At 38.3% G+C, this 25,104-nt stretch overlaps 1 protein-coding gene and 1 long non-coding RNA gene across 2 annotated transcripts in view; one reads left to right on the top strand and one right to left on the bottom strand.

Moving 5' to 3' along the window:
- LOC306807113 (uncharacterized protein) overlaps nucleotides 1–1,974 on the bottom strand; it is a 237,198-nt gene extending 235,224 nt beyond the window's left edge. The window contains exon 1 of the mRNA XM_079316405.1: nucleotides 1,718–1,974. Within this exon, the coding sequence (XP_079172531.1) occupies nucleotides 1,718–1,968 (251 nt within the window). The 5' untranslated portion in view covers nucleotides 1,969–1,974. The remainder of the gene's footprint in view (nucleotides 1–1,717) is intronic.
- A 571-nt stretch (nucleotides 1,975–2,545) lies between these two features.
- The window catches only part of LOC306807115, a 41,580-nt gene continuing 19,021 nt past the window's right edge, over nucleotides 2,546–25,104 (top strand). Inside the window, exons 1-2 of the long non-coding RNA XR_013775635.1 lie at nucleotides 2,546–2,679; nucleotides 11,171–11,262. This is a non-coding gene — a long non-coding RNA (uncharacterized lncRNA). The remainder of the gene's footprint in view (nucleotides 2,680–11,170; nucleotides 11,263–25,104) is intronic.

Here is a 25,104-nt window from a genome sequence, read left to right as displayed (position 1 = left end):
ACACAGAAGTTAGTGTGAGTTCAGGGAACTAAATTACACAGATTCATCTTGTTGCTGTACTGTAGATTAGTTTTCATATGAATCCTGCAGGCTATTGAGTGTAAGGCAGTTGTAGGTGGCTCTTGTGGAATATGACATTGTTTCCTCACCTTCTCCATCTATATTTGATGCCCATTTTTCAAGTAGCTACAGACGGAAACTGTTTAATATATCCACACAGCATTTTTTTATTTTGCTAAGATGATGATAAGGTATATAGTAATTTTTCCCTTCAGTCATACCACTGGCCTATCAGAAGAAAATGCATATGGGATTAATCCTCGTTCTACCCAGAGATTAATTTCTTCAATTATCTCCTGCTCCAAACATCCACAGACTTTAGCCACAAGGCAAGGTGGGGACTCTGCTACTTCTACTTCCAGTTTACTGACTCACTATGTACAAATCACCTTTTCTGCATCCCACTAACTTCAGTTGCAAGAACTGTCTTAATGAACCCACCTCTGTATGGAACTTGAACTGAAACCCAAAGCTGAACTCTCAATTGAAACTACATACCACTTCCCTTCATGAAGAATACTCCCCACTGCCAGCAAAAAATTAATACCCAGATTATTGTTGGATTCTCTTCTCCTGCAAAGTTTCAATAAAGCATACATATCTTTCATTCTTGAAAATACCTGCTGGCCAGCTTCAGGGTGGACATTTTAAACATGATTAGATTACTTCCTTCTTATTACTTTATACTAATGCTTTTATCATCATGCACTAATCAACAGGAAAATATAGTTCCTGTTCTGGAGGATGTTAATAAAAAAAAGTACTGATTTTATAAAACTATTCTTTTAATTATGTACTTGAAAAACTGCTTAGATACATGAAAATTAAATAGATCTAATGAAGTGGAATGGAGTGCTAAGTTTAATTAAACAAATTAAAAAATTTGCAGAAATGATATTAAGTGATCTTTGAAATGGAAATGGTGTACCGAGTTCTGCACTTCATGTTAAGATTACAGCTGAGTGCGCAAAATGCTCTCAAATGCACCCTGGCAAATTCTGCAGGGCAAACCAAGTACACCTCTATACATAAAATTTCCTACAAATATTTGCTCTAAAATTGTCTACGCTTCTAACAAACATCGCAGCAGACAGGCTTTTTCAACACTCTTTTTTCTACAAATTGTGAATTTTTACTGAGTCTTTAAGGGAATAACTTTAAAAATAAACAACCTCAGCACCCATGTATCTCCTGAAAACCTGAGTGCTGGTGCTCTGCTTGCCCATGTACCCCTCTGTAAAGGATCATGCAGGTGCTCTCCAGCACTGCCCCAATGCTTCACTCACTGTACCTCCCCTGAACCACCTGCAACATGGAAAATCTGAAGAGATTAGTAATTTCTATAATAATCTAGTAATTATCAACACACATACTCAGAAAATTCAACAACTACCTCGAAAATGGTGTGAGGCTAGAAATGAGAACATTTATGCAGCTATTGTTTTACAGCATTTCTGCTTATTTCTCCCAGTTCTACCTTCAGAAGGTTTCCTGAATGTTGTTAAGCAGTGACCACATGGGTACAAATAAATTTTCTTCAGAACTTCCACAGTTTTTGGCTTTTCTTCTCAACCCTTCAATTAAACACAAGAAATCTATACCTCAAATAAAAAGTTCTCTATCCTCCCCGTTGCCGGTACAGTTGATGAGCACTTACATGCGAAGGGACGCCCTCACGGCGCCACCAGCGCTCCAGGGCGGCTCCTCCCGACCCTCCTGGCAGTCAGAGCGGGTCATTCCCCGTTTCCCGAGCCCTGAGGGGTGGCACAGGTGAGCCATGGCCGGCGGGATGTCCTCACAGAGCTGCACACCCAGCCCGGGTGCTCCTCCATGCAGGCCGCCCACGGCCGCCAGCCGGGCCCAGGCTGCAGGAAGGCCTCGGCGGGCGCTCTGCTGCAGCAGCCACATTTGGGTTCTTTTAAAGCCGTGCTTGGAGGATGTGAAACACATGCTGGACTGCCAGCCAAGCCCCACGTTGTATTTAAATCGACGGGACTCACAACTGCCCCGTCACAACAGAGTGGTGAAGGCCTGAGGACAGAGCGGCCATTTGGGCACCTTCCTGCACTCTTGGCTGAAAGCTGCACGCTCCATTCCAAGGGTTTGCCTGGAAACACGGCTGTTCCCAAACACACACAGCCCTGCTGCAGCCCCCAGACCTAAACTGTGCCAAAACACCAAGGAGTGGCCTAAGCTGAGGTGAAATTTGGTCCACCACATTGACAGTGTGCCCTGATGCAATGCTCACACAAACGAGCGCCTTTGCTCACTGCAATGAGGCCAGGGATGAGCACAGCATGGAGTGGGAGCAGGGGGCAAGGATGTACCATGGAATTGGGGCACATTGTGCCACCAGCCCTGGGGTGGGACAAACAAGGCTGATTTTAAAATAAAGCAGTACAAGAGTGAGCACATGCTACCCACACTGCTCTGAAATTCCAGCATAAACAACCAACGTAAAAAATACCTACTCGCCCCCCTCAAACCAAAGCAAGGCACAAAAAACTCTTTAAGGGGTCTGGTTGTGACTTTCGCCTTTGAGGAAAGAAGCGTCATCACTTTCTACAACCACCTGAAAGGAGCCTGTAGCCACATGGGGGGATCAGTCTCTTCTCTCAGGTAAGAGCAACAGGAGAGGGAACAGCCTCAAGTTGCACCAGGGAGCTTTAGATTGGATATTACGAAGAATTTGTTCACCAAAAGGATTGCCAAGGATTGGAACAGGCTGCTCAGGGAAGTGCTAGAGTGACCAGCCCAGGAGGGATTTCAAAAATGAGAGGATGTTTTCCTTAGGGAGCATGCTGAGTTACTTGTCATGTTGAATGATCTTAGAGGTCTTTCCTAACCAATTCTATGGTTATTTCTTCTCCCTTACACTCTCAATTGCAACTAGTTTAGAAAATGAGGGGGTGGGGGGGAAAGGCACGTTATCACTAAGCAAAAGGCCTGAAAAGCTTTCAAGAAGACTTAAAATACACATTTGTCTGTCTTCATAATGAGTTGAGCTCAGAAGTCACAGAAAGGTCATATCACAAAGGGAGTGGCTCCTGAGGCACAGGGAAGCCTTTATTACTTTAACTAACCTCCCTGAGGGCAATTTCACATCCATAATACCAACTATTCAAACAATGTGCAATGAAAGTAGGTAAATGATCACCTTGTATGTGCTCAGATTTTATTTTGCTCTATTTAAAATCTGGCAGAGCTAATTCTTTAATCCAATATTTTTAATGTGCTCAGTTATATCTGAAAGAATTTTTTTTTTGTCAGCACAGCTGAATGGCACAGTAATTAATAATAATCCTAATGATCAGAGCTGCTGAAATAAATTTTTATTGAATAAGCAGAATTAAATTTCTATATAGCCCTCTTGCATCTGAAAGAAATGCTTGCACGTCTCTTTAAAGTCTTATATTTAATAGATAAAGCTTGAGTGGAGTGTGGCTGTGTTTTAGATATATTATACAGAAATGGGAATGATTTTGTAGTATATGTTATGTATTATAAATATACAGAATTTATAAAAAGGTGTACCATCTTCTTCCTGTACTAGGAAATATTACTAAGTCTTTGCATTTGATAAAATCACCTATAAAGCACTTTTTAACCTATAGATGTAGCAGAGGAAAAAGCAAACTCCATTTTTTATTGTCTTTGCAGAGTGTTATGTGCCTTCTTCCTTCTCACATTTTGGTTTACAAGACTAGTATCCCTGCTTTGTGTGCAACCTTTCCCCAGTCATGACATAACAGTCAAAATTAAGAAATAATAATTTTTAATGCTTTTGTCCCAGGTGTTGCCAGGTTTAACACAAGTGGAGACCAAGCAGGAATATACTTTCTGTGTACAAAATCAATCCCATCCAGGAACTATAAACCCTTTTGAAAAACAATTTAGTAATTTTATATCTAATTGGATGAGACTAAAAAGAGGAACAAAACCTATTACTATCAGTATTTAAAATTATTTAGACTAATATAAATAGCTAAACTAGCTCCCACTCAGTGTCCAATAGAAGAAAAGGCAATTTGAATGTCAATTTTAGCACAGGGCAAGCATACACTTGTCCAGGTACCTCTCAGCTTCAGCATTCTGGGTGTGTTTTTGTGCTACAGGAGAACATTCCAGGTGTAATGCAGATGGTCTTTGTAGGTTGTATTAAAAGAAACACCAGCAATTTTTTTCCTATTTTGCACTCTAAAACAGCCAGCACTTTGTGAAAGAACCTGCCTGTTAAACAAAACACAGAGAGAGATTCTGGGGGAAAAAGCCCAGCAAAATAACCACCACACCAAAACATCATAGGGAGAGAAGGGGAGAAAATAGTCTAAAATAATCAGAGGTTAGTATCATAAATCAAGGCAAAGATGCTTGAGCCAACAACATTGTCTTAGAAGAGAATAATAGAAAATAGTGAAGAAAAAAGAAATAAATTTTAGGAATTACTAAGGAAGAAAAAAATTCTGGGACAAAATCTGATAGCACTGGTTTTTTTTACCATCACAGAACAATTCTGTAAAAAAACATAGCTCATCTGACACCAGGAAGGAAGAAGGCTCCACTCAGTTAAACACAAGGAAAAGCAAATTCTGAGACTCCATCCAGACACTTTTATCATTATGTTTCAAATTTTGACCATTTCAGCCTAGGTTTCTAGTTCACTTTTTCTTAGAGCAACACCAATTATGTGTTTACTTCACCTACACAAAATGAATGAGATTCTCACAGGGCTCCAAAAGGCAGGGCTGTAAACACAAAATCCTTAATACAGGAATATCACTAGGCCTGCAATAAAATTAAAAGGCTTGACATCACTGCTGTGCCACCTTTACAGTTTTGAATGGCTCTGAAGAGATTTTCTTCTCAGAAAGATCAAAAAGAAACCAAGGTCTAAGGAGCTGGTCAGTATTCTTTAGTGCCTGCCAAAGCCTTATTGCAGCTCTACTTTTGAAGTCACTAACCTGAGTGCTTACCACACTCAAGTGCAGCACAGATTTATAATATGTTTTTATTTAAAAAGAAGAAATAGCCTACAGTACCAGACGTGAGATGATATATATCCTGTCTGTTCTGAATGAACTGCTGTAGCAGACATTAAAAAGAAAGGGTGAGTTTTAAGAATACAGCTTTAGAAAAAAGATTTCACCAGCTAAACCTATTTCATCCTCACTTATATCTTATTTTTAAGAAGGGGAGACAGAATGAATTAAATTGAAAGCCATGTATTAAGTCTTTAGAATTTTCACAGAAGTTTATTGAACAAAACTCCTAAGAAGCTGCTTGCTTTTTTATCCACAGAAATGTATTTATAGGCGCTGAATTCTAATAAACACAGATTGCAGTGCAAAGAAAAAAAGGTCAGCAGTGTGTGCTCAAAGCTTTATTGATGTCTTGTCAATCAATCTTTTATTTTGTTGTTTAATTCTTTTTTTAAAGAAAAAAATGCATGTAAGCACTTTTTCTCCTAATAGTGGATTTATTGAGCATTTCAACAAATCAGATGATAGATACAATAAGCAATGATGGCCGATTATCAACTTTGTGTTTTCAGGTCAGGTTCTAAATTGACCTTGTGTTCGCTTCTCTTCTTTCTGGGGAATAGCTAAGGCCCTTTCCAAATACAATAATTTCCAATAAACTTTTTTCTGTGCATTCAACATTCTGGAAGAGCAAGTTTATGGGGGAAAAAGGAACCCTGCTAGACAAATCCATGCAGTCACATATATTGTCTCTCTATAAACTAATTAAAATAATAACGCTGACTCTTAAATTGAAGAATGGTGAATCCAAGGGATGTAAAACTTTAGAGCATGACCTTTAAAACCATCATTGCTGTGAGCTCTTTAGAGCCAGGTAACAGACTTCAGCCCTGATCCTGCACACAAATGGAAGAGCTGCAGCCCTTCCAACTGGTTAAGTGGTCACCCCTTCCTACCAAGGCAAACTAGGTAACCTTTCCAATCTGTCCACAATCCTTCCTCAATATTTGATTTCCCAAACTTTTCCAAGACCTCTTTCAGATATAATCTGAGAGCCAGCAATCAGCAGCTGCACTTAGTGATTCAGAGAGGCCTGCCCATGGCAGGTGTTATTTGTCACCTATGCATCTTGCAACTTCACCATGCTCTTCATTTTTTTATCTGCAGGTTCATATTCAAGGGAAATTGACACTGAAGTGTCTATTGTGCCAGAAGATTCCTTTGCCTCAGCTGACACAGTTAATTTAATAGAGTGCAAAGAACACTGACATAATATTTTTTCCCTTCCAGTATACATTACTTTGCATTCACTTGCCATGACATTGTCCATGCATTTCCTTAGTTAGCTCTGTTGTTCTTTTAAGTGGTTCCTTCCCAATATAAACTATAAAAGAACATGTGAACAGAAGAAAGCATGGGCATCTGCAGAGACCCTCACAAGCTCAGAGAGGATGGAAACCACATTTTCCTCTATGGGAAACATCCACCCCATGAAATCCTTCACAAATTATGTAACACACCTGCAACTCCATTGATCTCTCTACCCATCTCTTCCATAATTCAGTGTACTGGCACAGTCTGAGAAGCAACCTTGATATTTTAGCTGCTAACTTTCTGCTGGATGGCAGCAGCATGAGCAGGCATGAAAACGAGATTCATGCTCTGTATTTTGATGGTCAAAGTGTATCATTTTTACTACTGCAAGTTTAGAATGCACTGGAGGTGCCACCAGGAGCAGGTCACAGACTGGTTAACTGTGGCAGTTCAATCACTGCTGAAGGCATGAATGCAAAGGAAGTCATAGAAATGCTCTTTGATTGTTGTGACAGAAGTTATGAAGTTATATTCTAAAGAGAGAAGTGCATTCACACTTAGCAGTGTGTATTGGTAGACTGAATGACACAGCATTTTGCAGCTGCAGTCCAGTTTGTCATCACATACAACCAAATATTGTGTTACAAACGTTTGTCTTTCCTTAGTGCCTGACTGCACCATGACATTTTATAATGGCCAACAAGGGAAAGTGAAATCTTCTTGCAGCTGGCACTACACCATGACAAGGACAGTGCATATGACATTTTCTTTCCCTTTATTTTTTTTGTGCTGCAGGCTAATGAGAGTTAGCTACATAATACTTTCTGAAGGGTCAAAACCAAGCTGATTGCCATCTCTTGCAAGCATCTCACAATCAGCTTTTAATTTCCATAAATGTGTTTTACAGTTATTATCTGACCAACTAAAATAGACTAAAAGTATTCCTGGAAAGAATTTATTTTTATTCCATTTTTACATTCAGCCTTTAATGGCATTTGATTAGCTACTGAATACTTTCAGCTGTCTGACTAGATAGCACATTATTGTTATATTTTAAACAGAAGTAAAATAGAACAATAAATAATGTAAATGCACTTCACATTCAAACTTTTATTAAAATTTCACAACGTTTTGACATATACCAGTGGCCATATAAAAATTCACAACAAGAGATAAACAGACCCTACAATGAGCAATAAATCAAATTTGAGTCTCACTCCAAAAAACCCACTTCAGGAATCTGGTTTTTATTATTTGGACAGCTCTGACTCTGTCTCTCCTCATGGAACAAAAATCTCTGTCCAAGAGTTCCTTTGGGACAGATCTTGGTGGTTTTCTTTTTTTAGATAGTTCAACTGATTAAAAAAAAAAAAAAAAAAAAAAAAAAAAAAAAAAAAAAAAAAAAGTATCTTGCCTTAACAAGATGTAAAAGAAAACATCTTTGGAATCATACTGGGTCTAGAACTATTCCAGCACATTTCATGACTCCTCTCTTCCTCCAAGAACCACTGTCCCTCTTTGCTTTCTTTGTTTCTACTACTATAGGAATTATTAGAATGAAGATATATATTTACAGTATTTCTTTAGAATGGCAAGGCTTTCATTCTGGGAAGCAACTTGATCAGGATGATATCTGGACTGGAAAAGAGTCTGAAACTTTGGAGTTCTAGCTTGTCACTTGAAATTCAGATATAACCTTCAACCCTACACTGTTCACAGAGTGGGATTACACTTATTTTATAACATTGATGGGAATGCATAAGTTGTTTTCTTCATGCCAGATCCCTGTTATAGAATTTAGCTTTCTTTTTCCTTTACAAAGCATAAAACCAAGTTTCACTATATTCTCCCACAGTAAACAGATTTAAGCCCTTCCTTTGAATAAGTAAACTGATACTGACCCAGAATGAAAACAGCAGCTTTGAGATCAACAGTGGTTCTCCAGTTTACACAAAAATCCAGACTGCACAGAAGTCAATAGCAAAAGTCCAAGTTTTCCATCCTGCTGCATTTAACGTTATGAATGAAATGCACAGATTCACTTGCTCCAGAAATTTTACAAAAGGAAGTTTTTCCCTTTTTTCCCCTCATTTTCAGAAAAAGGAGCAGAGAGAACAGATGAGATGGGAACAGATCTCTGGAGAACATCTGGTTGCAATGCTGTTCAAGCAGAGTCAGCTGGAGCAGGGTTCCCAAGACCAGGTCCAGCTGAGCTTTCAATGTGTTCAAGGATGGAGACAGCACAAACCTCCCTAGGGAATCTGTTCCTATGTACAACTAGCCTTAGGGTGAAAAAGTGTTTTGGTTTGGGTTTACTTCAGTTTAATTAGAATTTCTTCTATTTAAATGGGTGCCCACAGTCTCTTGTTCTGTCACCAAGCAGCACTGACAAGAACCTGTCTCTATATTCTTTACTTACTACCCCTTAGATATTTGAATGTATTGAGAAGGTTCCCCTGAGCTGTCTCTCCTCCAGGCTGAGCCACCTCTGCCACCTTTCCTGAAAAAGCCACTTGATCACCTCTGTGGCCCTTTGCTGAACTCAGACCACTATGCCCCATGTCAGTCTGAAACTGGGGAGCTCAGAACAACCCTGAATAATTTTGCATTCTATATTAAAAAACCCTGGGAAATGCAGATATGCAAATAACTTTAAGGGAATTAATCAAACATTTCATTGTTATTTTTGTGTGTTTAATATAGGCATTCTGAGGAAACGATACCATGCAACAGTGAAATTGTATGAAGGCAGAGATTCCTTGCCTGTGATGAAAAATTTACTTGCCTCTGCCAATACAGTCATTACTATATTTATCCTTCCAGCATCCCTTTGAGGTGAGGAATACTAAAATAAAGATTGTTCACACAGAAAAAGGAAGGACAAAGTGACCAACCTAATATCACACAGGAAGTATGTGGAAGACAAGGAATGTCTGAGCATGAGGCTAAAGGTTTTACAGCAGATGCGTGATACATAAAGTAAATGACTTAAACTACTAATGGAGAAAAATTACAATGCTGCAGGATTTTAGGAAAGGATGTCCTAGACTGCATGTTCTGTTTTCCCAGCATTTCCCATAGCTTCCATGAAAGCATACAGAACTTTTCTTCCCCTGTGTTTTCATTAAGGCCCTGGCTGGACTCAAAATGGGAAGAAAAAAATTAAATCTATTCAAGAACTATTGTTTTCTTCAATGTTGTCAGTTAGTTTAGGTACTTTCCTATCTGTCTCCCACTATTATATCCTAGACAGAAAGTATAAGCCCTCAGCTTTTATTTTGCCATGTTAGAACACATAAAATCTTTTTGCTTCTTCTCATATAACAGGCTTTTCCATTTCCTTAATAATCCTTATGACCCTTCTCTACATCTGTTCCAGTTTTACCGAACATTCTTGTCCATGGGTGACCAACACTACACAATATTTCTGAGGTTGTACTGCAGCCTCTGTAATAGCACCAGCACTTCCTCTCAAAATTCCACTCCCAGTGCATCTTAAGGTTGCACTGCCTGTTTCACTGCTGCACCATTGCTTAAAACAATTCTCTGTATAACTCACAGAACACAGCAGTAGAAGTATGGAATCACTATAATTGAAATATGGTTGGGTTTTGAGGAATTTCTTTGAAGAAGAGAGCAGTGGACACATTTCATAGATTATCCAAGAAGCCCTCTTAACTGAGGAGCATATGGGGATGTGAGAGAAAAGAAGAGATGGGAAGAGAGAATTGGTGGGTGTTACACACAAATGGAGCAGGAAGATGAGAGCATAGGAGCAATGATTTCTTATGTGCAATAGCAGCAGGATGTAGCCTCTCTTTCCTGTTTGGAAGCTCTCTGCACAGCTCTCCACACAGGCTTGTCTGACTCTCCTAATTTCTACATGAAAGGGGAGTCTTTTTTTTAGAGACCCTACTCTGGAAAAACAATAGATACTGAAAAAGTTGAAACTTGAATCTTCCTCTTTGAATAACTTTTATACAGCAACAAGGGTTTGAATGAACCTCCTCCTTCACACCTTTGGCTCAATATTAAGAAAGAACTCATAGAACCAGGGATTCATGTTGCCACCAGGGCTGTGCTACTGTTGATTTTAGTGTTGCAAAATAAATACGAAAAAATCACACCATTTTGTTAAATTAATTTCCCATAAAAATTAAGATAGTACCCTCTAATGTATTCATTTAGTGTAAAAGGAAGCTTTTCACACAGCTGCTACAGTCATAGAACTTATAAAAAGCTAGAATCTGAATTCTTTGTGAAATTCAGCATTTTCCTTCCTTTTCTTGTATCTAAATAAACACAAAGAATTTCCTGTGAAAAAAAAATTAACTTACTATAATTATGCACTTACCTCTGAATATGAAATTAATGAAAAAACTTTCACAACATTAAAATACAAAGTATATTTTATATTGTATATGCATTAAATATATATCAGTAAATAGAATGATGCACTCTATATTCTTGAAGCAAAATTAAAAAGCTGACAATTCATTTTGACTTTTTTATGTAAATAAAGATTTCAGCAGCATCGGCATGTTTCTATGCAACATCTTTCAGCTTAACTTTTTGGTTTTCAAGTGAAAACTGTTCTATTGAATTTTTTTAAGCTCTAATGAATGTCAACTGGCTTTTTCATAGGAAAAACCTTGAAATCCTTAGTCAGTCAAAACTTTCATTGATTGCATCCTCTGATGTTAAAAATTATTCATTGCTAGTATATTCCCAGAAAGGCAGAGAATGTTGAAACATGAACAAATATGTACTGATTAATCACACAGCTTTTTTATGCAGTGTGTCTTTTTCTTACACAGACTATTTTCTGAAGAGTCACCACGGGATGAAGGGTACAAATCATCTTGCTCTATAGAGCTTCCAGGTCAAGGAGAGACAAGGCCATGTAAATGTAAGTGATTCTTAATGAGTTCTTTACCCATAGCTTTATTAAGGCAAAAATAACCATAAAAGGACTCATTCTATTGATTTTGAATCCAGCATAAGGTTGAGTTATTTATAAATTCTGAAGAATATTTTCAACCAGGGCAGCAATTATTACAATTATATATGATATTCAAGAGTCATGGTCAAGTAATCAGTAAACACATAGGAACAATTGTCTGTGACCTGGGAATGCTCCTGCCACTGCCTGAACCATGACAGGAGGGTGAACACCCACACTATTCTTATTTCTGCCCAAAAACTCTACCAGTGTGTCACCTGAACCATGGGAGTGCAATTCTCCCAGTGCCAGCAGATCATACTCCAGCAAATTTGCAATCACCAGATCAGAAATTGCTCCTGCAGGTCAGGTAAGTGGCTGCCTGTCTGGTGTCTAAGTGGGACTGCACTGGCTGTTTGAGAGAGGTGGAAAAGCCCGTGCATTATCTATCTGTGGAAAGACTTGCATATGAGGAAAATGTTTTTACACACCTCACCAGTTAGAAACTGCCTTTGCTAGACAGATAGAGTCTTACTTGACTTCTAAACTTCAGGTGGTATTTTGCAACCTTTACATACACCTGTTTCTGGCTGGATGGGTATTTCACAATTTGCTGTGAAGTCAGTCCTCCTTTATGAATCCCTAAGCCAGGATCATGGACACCTTATTCATCAAGGAAAACTCCCCAGTTGTAATGCAGCATTGGTTGGGTTCTGGCAGTAATACATTGCCTTTTGAATAAATATACACATACAACCTTGGTATGGTCACTATTTATGAGCTCTTTTTACTGGTTGAATATCTGATTCTGTTTCTATTCTAAGTCTCTTGCTTTATGAAAAATCTTGTGACAAGTTTTGTAGGCTTTGATTTGTGAACATTTCCTAAAAACATAAATCACTTTACTTTTCCTTCACTTCTGATTTCACACTGCATTATGTTTTTTCCTTTGATTCTTCTTCCATTTAAAAATACCTACAGCACAATTAAAGAAATCTACAGAAATAATGAAATATATATATACTGCTAATGGACCTACTTACATCTGTGATCTCTTGTTTGCAATACATGCATAATATATATGATACCAAAAGTTGTTATTCATGCTGCTGCTTTTTCCTCCCTTAAAATGCATTCTAATTACTACAGCAAAATTGAATTTGCCAGTGCATACATTAAGGTTAACCATGCAGTCAGTAAGGAATGAAGCACTAAGAATCAGTTGTGTAACTAAGAAGGAAATACATATTTAAAATCATGAACACTATTATAACTAAGTTAATTTCTGCTTTAAGATTGAATAACTCTAAAAATACTAAGCTGCTTTCCATGCTTAATTAGGAGCTCAAATTCACTGAAGAACTCCTGAAATGCTGTAGTCAATGGCAGTAAAGTATCTATTTAAATTGTTTTCTGGGATGTCACAGTGTCTTTGAGAGAAAAGTGTTATTACTTGAAAACTTTATGGCAAGCAGCAGAAACTTATTGTATTCTAGTATTACAATTTTGCTAATAGACAAAATGTCTAAATCACCACAAAAAAAAACTTGAAAGCAATTTACATGGCACCATAAAAATTGATGAATGTGGCAGAAACACCATTTAGATAGCAAAAAAAAAGGCATTAAACATGAAAGAAAAAAATTAAATTAAGAAACTCCTGAAATTGGAAAGTAACTGCATCAATTTTGACTAAATAATTCAAATACTCCCTCAAAGTAACTAATTTGAGTTTTAATTCTCATGAAAACCTGCTACAAAAAGAAAACAGCAGATAAATTTCTTGTCAATGCTTGAACAGTTGATGGTAAAAAGAATAACCAAAAAAAAAAAAAAAAAAAAAAAAAGCCAGTTGCAGCCGGGGAAGAAACAAAATAAATGATAAGTCAGAGTAAATGTATGGGAGGAACTGTTACTAAAATTGCAATAGAAAGATGGAATGGTTTGGTTTGGAGCACATTAATGACCACATAGTTCCATCTCCTCCTCCATGGGCCAGGATACCTTCGGCTAGGCTGGGCTGCAGAGCCCCATCCAACCTTGAGCTTTTCAGGATGGAACATCTGGGCAGCCTTTTCCAGCCACCCTGCCAGTAACAAATGTCTCCCTAACAAGCAGCCTGGAGCTGCCCTGTGTCAGTGTGGAGCTGTTCTGCCCTGCCCTTGTCCCCAGTCCCTCTCCAGCTCTCTCAGACCCCTGTCAGGCACTGGAGGCTGCTCCTGGTCACCCAGGAGCCTTCTCTTCTCCAGGCTGAACAGCCCCAGCTCTCAGCTGTGTCCACAGCAGAGCTCCAGAGCTCTGGCCATCTTTGTGGCTTCCTCTGGACTGGTTCCAGCAAATCTTTCCTGTGCTGGGAGCCCTGGAGCTGGAGGCAGCACTGCAGGTGGGGTCTCACAAGAACAGAGCAGAATTCCCTCCCTCGACCTGCTGGAAATGCTACCCCAGATACAGATGATCTCTCTGGATTGCCAGCTCACATTGCCAGGTTGTGCTGGGTTTCTTGTCAATCAAGTAGCTAAGATTGTTATCAGTATTTCTCTTCAAACCTCCATTTTTAAAGAACTTATATTACTCGACTCTTAAAATATGTTTCTGGGCAGAAACAAGGGCGCACTGTGCACAGGCAAATTTTTAAATTAAAAACGGCCTCCAAAATTACTCCAGCAATTTTCTGCACACAATTGTTTCCATGTGAAAAGATCCACATTTAGTCATGAAAACAGCACACTCAAAAAAAAAAAAAAAAAAAAAAAAATTATCAACTCAGCATTCAATCTTTAGTAGTGCTATGACCCTCAGTTGTTACTACTGTGAATACACACACTAATACCCAAACTCCAAATAAGAGCAATGCCAGAAAGTAAGACTTGGTAGATTTGTCCTTGGATTTGTATAGAATTACATAGCAAGTTTGAAACTGCAGGATTTTGAGTAAATTTGAAACCAACCAAGAGATTATTATTTAATAGAATCTCAAATCTGTAATAATTTTCTTTCCTAACACACAGTTGTGTCCCTTGGCAAACATGCCAAAAGAAGCAGCAAAATCATGAGGCTTTAGGCTTTAATAATTTTTTTTTCAAATATTCATTTTTATTCCCTAAGTGAAGAATGTGATCTAAATCTTATCAACTGACATTGTATCTCTAAATTAATTGTTTTGCCTTTACATATCCAACTATTCTACTTTTTTAACCAGGTTTTTTTTTTTTTGGTGGGGGGGTGGTGGGAGATAGATAAAATTGATATTACAAACCATTGTCTGTGTGTTATTAAAGACAATATAATTGCCAAAAAATGTCAACACTTTTAAGCAAGACAAACACTTCTCTTAATCTGAAATGTCAAAGCAATTTTGTTAAACCAAAAAGTCTTTTTAAAGAACAGCGTGCCGGTAGGAACCCATGTCAATAAATTACAAAGCAAAGCAGAGTCAAGTTGCTAAACTATTTCTAGCTTCAATGGAGAACACACACACACCAAGCAGTCAGCATTTCTCATTCCCTCAAATCCTCAGTCTCTGAGCAACACAGGTAAATAGATGACTTGGAAGTGCCAGATCAGTTACTGATCTTGCTCAGCAATATGTGTCTAACAGTGACAGAAAAAGACTCTCAGGAATAAAATGCAAGAAATATAAATACAAGAAATTATACCTTCCTCCAGAAGGAGTTCCCTACAACCACATATATGGTGTATATAGAAATATGTGTCTGTGTATACACATGACTAATTTTTAAAAAATAATTTCTTTATTGGCTGTTTGTTCTAACATGTGCATTCTTTTTTAATACTCACAAAAAGACAGTTCTGCAGCACCATTCCCCCCAGATTTTGGGTGAAAGAACACGATTTTCATTTTTTGAAGTTTGGACACCAGTTAAGCTGCTCTGCATGCACGTGGCTTAAGCCCAATCCACAGATGCAGAGCCTTTGCACTCCTAATAAAGCTTTGGGTTTAGTTTGGAGAGGCAGAGCCCTCCTGTATTATTACCCACCATGTGGTGCAGGGAACGCCTCTCAGCCAGGCCTGGAGGCTCAGAGCACCAAGGGCTGCAGGCACACACATGAAAAGACAATGCTGGCCAAAGACTGATTACAATGCAAAGCTATTTGCCATTTGGAATTGAAATAGAGCTTATCATGACAAGCCTGGAAGCAATACTTGTTCATTGATGCCTGAGCCATTTATAAGGTTTGAAATTCACATTTTTGGAGGTGTTTTCTCTCATTGTTTTAAACTGTATGTAAATTAGTCCTCATTTGTCACAAAAGCAGAGTTGGCTATGCCACAGCAGTCATCACACATTTCTATATGTACATATTTTCTAAAATAGCCAATTAAATTATAGTACTGTGTGACACTATTGCAAATCTAGAGAATCAGCAGCATGTGTCAAAATAAAAAGCAAAAAAAACCTCCAAGACCCTTTTGGTTTAGCTCCACCTAAACAGTTTAGTAGGGCGGCCCAGTATTCCAAATTAAAAATTGAAATTTTATTCACCACACCTTTTTCTCTCCCACTAATTGTTTTTGGCTGGTTTTGCCTTTCTACTCAATCTAAGTTCACAAACTTGAAGACAAAGCTGTTTCCCAAGGGACTTCTGCTCAAGACCTTATAGTTCTAGTACTAAATCTTTAAAATATGGGATGAAACACAACACATACAGCAACACTAGAGGTCTTCTGAACTACATCACCACAGACCATTTTTTTTAATGCAAATCCCTCCAAGTCAGTGCCAAGGTATAGCTTGTTCCATTCCTTGGGCTAGCTGGGCTTCACCACTGCTCTGCCAACTCCAGTGCTGTGGAGACTTGTTTTCTATGGGAGAAGAGATGCTGCAAACTAAATTTATGTCTCTGATGATCCCAACTTTATCTGGAGCTGAAGCCTGGCAATTCACAGAGCCCTAAACCGTCCTCAGATAATTTGTCCCCTGGCCCTTTGGCACCCAGTGCTTGTGGTTCAAGCCTAATTCAGACAGATTCAGAGAGATGGGGGCGTGAGTGGGACGGGATTTTGCTCTTCAAATTAATTCTCCCAAATCTAAAACTCTGGGTTCCCACTAATCTCTATGTTTTCTCTTGGAGGGACTGTTCTGTTTCCCTGATGAAAAGCCAATACAATGATAGATTTTCAGAGCAGAAAAAAAAAAAAATAGCTGTGGAGGAACTGCAAAAAAATAAGTCACCTGGGCCACAAATTGTATTGGCTCTGGCCTCCCATCTTTCCAATAAACCTTACTATTAATATAGCTCATTGGTCAGTCAGATTCTGGATGAACAAAGAGCTCCTTACTAGACAGAACACCCAGTTTCAAAGACTTCACACTGATTGTGCACTCATCCTTAAATGAATTTAAATACTTAAATTATTTGCTGAAAAGAGACAGTAGTTGCTTATATAATTCAGTGACTGATTAACTACCTAATTTTAACATCTGCAATAAAAAAAACATACAGGTCTGTTCATTATAAGATGACAGAAGGATTCTTTCAGACAGAACAGCAAGAGTTAAATAGCTTTATAACCATTTTCTTTCTGCTTCTCTGTGAAAAATGCTCAGAAAAGCCTTTTTCTAACCTAGCAATCAAGGGCTTGATGGAAATGATGAAAAAACTGGGTTGCTTTTATTCCTTTTCATATGACAAAACATTTAAGCACTTGGAACCAAAATTTCACTACTGTACCTTCTAAACTGACAACAATGGACACATGTAGAAGTCATTTAAGACTAATACAAAGAACAATATAATTTTATAATCATAGAGTAACAGTCCACTGGAGGCTGGTTTGGCCAGTCCTGTAGCATGTTCCCTACTTTACACACAGAGTCAGTTCTTCTCTCCAAGGATATATTGTGGTTGGAAAGGGAATTTTAGTTTGCTTTCTTGAAACTGGTTTTCTCTACTTGATTTGGAGATGCCAATAAGGTGTAAATATTTTTGAGGAGACTTTTATTATTCAATAATGGCATTCAATTGTTTTATTTCTGGTGTGTGTATATTGTTTTCGGGGTTTTTTTCTAATGTTCTGTTCTACTCAGCCCACACAACTTTTTTATTATTAATAGAGTTATTGTGCTTAGAAAGCCAAATACTGAAACTTTGGCTTTACCAAGGTAATTCTTCTTACACAGAGGCAATGCTGTTGTTAAGCAAGCAACTGAATTTGGCTCAAGAATGATAGGTGCCACCTCCTGAGAAAGTTTTTTTTAGTGTCAACTCACAGAATGGGTTAATGACACAGGCCTTCTCCCTCAAGGGTCATATATACTTCCATTACTTGATGGGACTATTCCTACATATAAATATTTGCAGAATAAATAGGAAAAATTGTATTTAGATACCAGATAATAAGACCCAGAATATCTACAAACACCTGAGCTCAACACACACAAAAAACCTGCTAATCAGTGCACTAATCCAGAAGAGAACTGATGTCTTAAATTTTAGCTTTCATATTTTCCATATTCTGTACTGCTCTAGTATATAACTCTGAACTTTATATAAGGTGTCAGCAAGCTCTCTTCACAATTTAATTGGACAAAACAACTCTTTTCCAGCCTGAGAACCAAGGACACCATTGCAGCTTCAGGCTCAAAAAGTGCAAACAATGAACTGAGGAGAGCAATCTGGGAGGATGGGACTGCAGAACCTGGAGCTGTAATTGGACAAGTAACCTCAATGTGTAAATGGACCAAAACTTATAAAAGTGTGAAAACTCATGACCCAGGGTCTATCTTGTGTGTAGCCTCGGCCAGGCTCTTGTATTGTCCAAGTTCTATCCTCTGAAGTTCTTTTAATAAATATCTACTTTAGCAGTGCCTGGCCTCTGTTCTAAGCAGCCTCTCCAGGCATCAACACAAGGACACTGTTTTGTAGACATACAGAAGACAAGTTTTCTCTTCTCAAAATCCCAAAAGTTGAAAGAAGCAAACTGCACTAAATTCTGTGCTTTCCTTCAAAGCCACAACTGAGTCCATCCATCCCCTGTTGGAGCAGTAGAATGGGGTACAGGGTGGTGTGTACTTAATCCCAAATGATCACTGTCCCATCTAGTCCTCATCTCAACATTACAAACTTATGAAGGTACTGAGGAGATTCTGGCTCTCTTAGTGACATGATTTTGGTATGAAACATCTCTCCCTCCTTAGTACAAACTCAGCCTGTAATGCTACCATACCTCTAGTGGAAATTCTGTAAGTATTTCCAATTAATAGTGAAGAATAAGAATTGGGAGGTAGTAGTGAAAATTTTACTATTTTAATTGCACATGGGTATCGCATTATCTAAGATACTTTTGTTACTAAAAAGTTGTTTTGAAAAATTCTTACTGCACATAAATTTACATCCATCCATTACCTCACCATGAACATTTAGATTTCCTCTGTAAAGAATACACACATCACTCAGCATTTAAAGACAATTACTCAGCCTATAGACCTCTTGCCTTAATTACTCTTGGAATTTTTACACACTTTCTTCATCAACTGATTTTTCTTTCCAATGACGTCACTGCAATTGTTTCTATACAGCCTGAATGTTTTACATTACTTAGGCAGCCAGATAGCTGCCTTAGACTTGAATTGCTCAGCCATTTTTGGAACTCAGTCCCCTGTAAGATTTTGCTTCTCTACTTTTCAGGGTGGTTTCCAGCCAGCCATGATAGTGTGACCTGAGGGAAGATCACAGTCATTTAGCATTTCTGTCTCCCAGCGTCTTGGCTTTATTATAACATGGGAGCAGTGGTTTCTCTGAGCACAGGGGCTCATGTCACCTTTTCCTGGGCAGGTCAGGTAACAATCATGAGTTCAGCAGAGGCACTGTGATTGAAATCTCTGGCATCATTTGTGCCTTGGAGTGCTTCTGCTAAGACTCATAGATTTATTCATTGATCAAAGCAAGATCCCTAAACAGAGCTCCAGAAAGCACTTTACTTGTGCTTAATTTTAAGTCTGTGGGCAGTTTCATATGTTCAAAAGTTCTGTGTTTTCCTGGACTGGAGTCCTTGCCAGGCTTTACAAAGTTTGCAAGACTTGCTCTAACATGGAAGCCCCAGAAAGCCTGTCCTTTTTCCTATACATTTCAAGGAATCAGTATCAGTGTACCATGAACTAACTAAAGAATGAAAAATGCATAGTTTGGCAATTTTCCTCAGCATCTAGCAAATAATTTATTATCAACAATTGCCAATAATTCAGCAGCAGCCTCTCTTTTATTGCCTCTATTTTTTGCCAAAAATTCTTCCTTATTTTAGTTAGTCTGGCTGAACAGGGCAGAACATGTTTGTAACATTTTGAAAACTTTTTCATCTAAAGTGACAAAGACCTTTCCTCCAGGGCACCAGTACAACAGCAAAACCCTGTACCTGAGTTAATAAGTAAGAGCAAAACAAGTAAAACCTTGGGATTTAGCACTTTTTCCAATTGTGATTTTACAGAGTCCCTGTTCATCAGCATTTATTATTTACCTTTTAGCTTCATAGAATTTCCTTTTCACTTGGGACTTGGGTTATTGCTTTGCAAATTGTATATTAATATTGCTTACCTACAAATACTTTAGGTATGATCCCAAGGGCAGTGCTATATGCAATTTGATGAATATTTGAACTTTTAAAATTCAGTAGCATTTATTTTAACCAGAACTAAAAGACAAAGTTGAATTCCAAGTTTGGTGATTAATTTGCATCTACTTAAAGACAGAATAAAGTAGGGCAAAATTCACTCCTTTGCAGAAGATTTGCAATTAAGTTTTTGTTTTGTTTAAAAGTTCCCAACAACAGACCTTATACGCTTGAAAAAGCCAGTCCTGACACAAAGAGAAAATACTAGTTTTAACTAGGAAGGAGAAAAATATTTAAGACACATATGCCTGCTTAGAAAATTTGGGACTGTAACAACTTTTGAAGAAACCTGGCAGAGTAGTTTGTAAAACAAACAGTTGTTCCTTCTTTGGATATTAGTAAGACATCATGAGAAAATTAGAAGAGCTAAAGTATTCTCAGATGTTTGCAATGAACACTCCCCAGTTCAGTGTTTGGAAAATGCAATGTGTAAAATTTCCCATAAACAAAAGGTTTTTTAAAATGTCAGTTCTGGGATGTTCTTGGCTGAGATTGCTGGAACAAATAGAAATAGGTTTGTGAACATAAATAGCTGATGTGGAGTGTCCTTGGCAATGTCTGTGCTAATAAGTCAAAAATAAAAATAAAGAGTAAAATTACAACTCAAATAGTGACAGAGCTGGGAAACTGGGAGTTCAGATTGCCTGTCCATTTTCTCTCATCCTGCTACAACTTGCTGTGTTAGAACACCTGGTATAAAAGCTGTCACCAGCCAGAAATCCCAGAACCAAACTACAAACTACATTCTGAATAAGGATATGTGTGAACCTCCCATCTTGCAGCCTGAAGTGTTTCATGCAGTAACTGACTAGATGGGTGATATGTGCCTTTCACAGAGAGGATATTCCTCAAAAAAGACCATAATCTGGTTGACTCCTTTTTATTTCACAAAAACGCCCTATGGATAAATAATCAAATTCCAGGACAGCATGTCTAGAAGATAAAACAAAGCTTTGAAATACAACTGTGATCAGCAGTGAGAAGTAGAAGGGACAAAGCCCAAACTCTAGGAATAAAACCAGTTTCTTACCTTTCTGTCATGATTTGATTAGCAGCAACAGGTTCCAGGTTCGATTTCTGGCTCTTTTCTCAGAAACCTAAGAAAATTAAACCAAACGGGTTGAGTATTCAGTGAATGATACTTTCATCATTGCAGTGAATGAAAACACATAACTTCACTGGAGGGACAGAGGTGAAAAGAGTAAAAAATTAAATTCACTGAACAGCTGCTTTTCCCCTAAATATAGTAATAATTAGCAAAATCATTACTCATTCATAGTCACAACGAAGAATTTGATCCTTTGTGACCAAACCCTCTATTCCCATCTGCTTTAATCTAAACCATTCTGAATAACCAATCTGCAAGCATGAGATTTCATATGAGATTAGATCAATTACATCACATTGACCACAGATAGGTACTGAATTACTGAGATTTTCCTGCTTCATTACAAGCATACAATGTCATCAGATTTTTAGGAGAGGTTGTTTTTGGGTATGGATTGTCATGGTAGGGGTTTTCACAGTGTTTGTTCTGTTTGGGGGATTTTTTTTCTTGGCTGTGTGGTTTGTTTTGTTTTGTTTTGTTTTTTAATAGTCCTTAAAAGGCAAAACAAAATACAAAGTGAAGTTCTTTTGGACCTCTCTTACTACCATTGCCAAAAACATTCCTTCTGACCATTTGTTTTCTGGACAGGGCTCCTCACCTCTTTTGGGCCTTAGCTGTCAGAGTTTTCTGCATTTGAGAAAAGATATGTGCCTGTGCCTGCACAAGAGACTTTTAATTTGGAAACCAGGACAAAAATTTTGTTTTACAAAAAGGCTTTTTTTTTTTATCTAAAATTGCACAGAAGGCATTACAGATCAGTTGCAATCACAGCTAAAGCTGCAAAAGGTCAGTGCAAAGCAGCAGAGGAAGCTCCAAAGAATAATTACTGGCTATTGGTCTGCTTGAAACCATAATCTCTCTCCCACTATCTTGGGGGCTCTCCTTTACCCTCTCTGGGTTCAGACCTCAGAGCACTGTGCAGCTGTCTCTAAATCACTCTTTCAATGTGCTCAGCACATGAGCACCTATACACAAAACATGCAAATGTGGCTCCTGTCAGTAGCTCAGCATTTTCTCTCTGTTTTCTCTCTCTGGATGACCCAGTGCTGAGGATCACTGCTGCCAGGAATGGCCTGGGCTCACAAACAAGCATGCCACAAGGCAGTGTAGCAAGACCTGCATTATTATTACGCCTGCCTGGCGTGCCAGCACATGCACCAAGCCCCCTCAAAGCATTTACTCATTGCTTTTACTGAGCCAGCTACTCAACCACAGCAGCAATGAGTACCTACCCAGAAGAGCAATCATCTGCACCATGGCAAACCCCACACCAGATGCAGAAACAGCTATAAAAGCAGGCAAAACGGGAACCAGAGGTTGGGCTCCTCCTGCCAAGAAGTAACTTGGGTGGATCAGCATGCCCCAAGGCCATTGTGCTTTTATGGACAAACCAGGCTGCTTTTATGAGCCCTTGCTAGCTGTACACAAGGAAACCAAACACGGGATCACAGAATCTTAAAACAACTTAGGCCAAAAGAGACCTCTGGAGCCATCTTGTCCCATGTATGCTCAAAACTGGGCTGACTTGGATCAGGTTAGGACCACCTACAAGTCTGTAACACACTTTACTCTCTGTTGTGTTAAAGACCCAGACACTGGGCACCCCATGCACATGTACCCATGATGATATTTTGGATCACATCAACTACAATACCCATAAAATCTGCTAAATAGAGGGGCAAAAAGAAGAAACTGCAATGAGGAATAGCATGTTCAGACCAAATTCAGACCCCAAGCTTTCTTCTAACCTCAGCAGAAATACTTAACATGGGTTCAATGCATACAGTGCTATTAAAAACCAAACACATCCAAGGAACCCAGTGAGGTCTGCATTTTACATTCTGGCCTTGCTGATATGTGTTTAGTCCACCAGAGCTGAGCAGATGTGAAAGGAGAAGGGAAAGCATCTGTAAATGCCACACATTTAAAAACAGCCAGCTGGATCCTATTGACAGTGCTCAAAAACATCAGAGTATTTATCATGTCACACTCCCAGGATGGGGCCAAAGCACAGACTCTGGGTTAGCAATTGCTGTTTTCATTTACTTGGCTTTAGCTGAGAGTTAGGAAAAACATCACTTCAAACGAGGAATTTCTCCTTTGGTGAACTTTACCTGTTACTTGGAAATGTAGGAAAGGTAAGAAAACAGAAAGAACCTCCCCAGCCTCAGCTGGAAAGAGTGCTTAAGACAGAAGACAGTAATTTACTTGCTTCCATAATCATGGCAAACTGAGCATTCTGCTCTGTTTATTGATTCAATTACACTGTTTTCAAATAGTTTAGCCAAAAAGTTTTATCTGAAAGTTTTACTTCTTACTAAAAATCACTGCTGCTAATTTACCAAAGGTAGAACAAGACAAAGACGCTGAACATGTGGATACTAAAGTAAATTATTTCTCTAGCAATGAAAACATGAAAACTCTTAGAACTTCCTTCTGCTGTTCATGACTTTTTAATGGTCTGGATGACCTTGAGAGAAAAAGCAAATATTAAGAATCTGATCTGAGTTTTCTGTGACATAAAGAAATGAAATATATGAAATAAATGAAAGGCAATTGCTTGCATTTATAGTATTGTCAATGGCACACTTCAATCAGTACTCATTTATTTAGCCTATCTAGTCTCTTTGTGTGTAAGCACATAGAGGTGATATAAGAAGTTTAGACAATTTTCTTCAGTGTGCAAAAATACTGTCATAATCCCAGTGAAAAATAAGAAATAAATATTAATCTTATAACATAAACCTGTCCTGGTATCTTAATGGTTCCTTTATCAAAATTCAAAAAAGCTTAACTGATTCGAAAGTAATTTTGCCATATGAAATGAAGAAATATAAAATGTAGATGTAGTAAGGGACAATCCAACCTTTTTTGTGATGCCTACTGTCAAGAAGCCTTCACACTCATAGCAGTTTTAAGCTTTTGGCCACAACAAAAGTAACAGCAAAGTTCTCACAGTACAGACACAGCTTGTGTTAAGGGTTTCTGGAGGCCAAAAAAAAAGCAAAGTGGTAAAAGGTACATAGGAAACAGAGACACACAAATATTCTGAAGTGACATTCCACTCAGGCAGGCTCACAAATTTCTACTAGATTTGTAGAACTCACTGAGTCTTGACATCACCATCAAACCCCATTCTTCCTGCATTAGTTTTTATGGATGAACATTGCCACACCTCCGGCTGGACCACTCCAGAAACTGAAACTGAAGTTTTCCAGCTGAAAACTTGTCTCTTTTCTCTCATCCACCAGTGTCATGTCCTGTGATGTTTCACTTGCCAGGACTGTGAAGTCCCACAGATTACAAAGGGTCTGCCTACACTTCTATTTGTTCCCACATAAATAAATTCAAACAGTCTAAGTATTTGGTATTTTACCCTTTCATGCTTTCCAGAAAATGCATTAAAGCCTAGTTACCACTGTAAACCCACCCTTTCCTGAACAGTGTGGCAGAGGTACAAGCCAAAGGGACAATATTAATATATTCTCATCTCACCCAGGATACCTCAGTCTCAACAGTTGCACAAAAAAAAACCAATGAACACACCCCACCCTAAATCCCCTTCCCCACAAAAACCCTAAAAAATATTCCTGACCATAAAAATACTGCAACTTTTGTTTAGCTAAATTTATATATAACCTTCCCTTGTTTCCCTCTGTTTGTTTTTAAACAAAAATACCCAACACTGCATGCTCCAAGGAAACACAACTAAAGGAAATTGTACAGTTCTGATTTCTTGTAACCACTTTAATTTAATTTTGCTTCCCTCACCTTTTTTACTTATGTAAACTGATTAAAATGTTTTTAATAACAATGATAATTTGGTCAATGATAAGAATAAGAGGGTTTTCTGAAGGAGGTTCTCTTTCACATAAATGTACACATATTTAGTCTGCATTCAGTGAACACTTTCTCCCTGTGTAATAGAGAGCCAGAAAATCATCTGTCAGGGGATGATGGATGATGAACTCTGCTACTTAGGCCTCAGGGCCCAGCCCTGCTGCTATACTTGACTTAGCCTTCAGTAGGCACTAAGTGCTCTGTCAGATTCATGCCAAGGGAAAAGCATATG

Source organism: Erithacus rubecula (genome assembly GCF_903797595.1).
Source record: "Erithacus rubecula genome assembly, chromosome: 12".
Classification (NCBI taxonomy): Eukaryota; Metazoa; Chordata; class Aves; order Passeriformes; family Muscicapidae; genus Erithacus; species Erithacus rubecula.
Note: the sequence above shows the minus strand (reverse complement) of the source record. Positions and strands in the feature narration are given on the sequence as shown.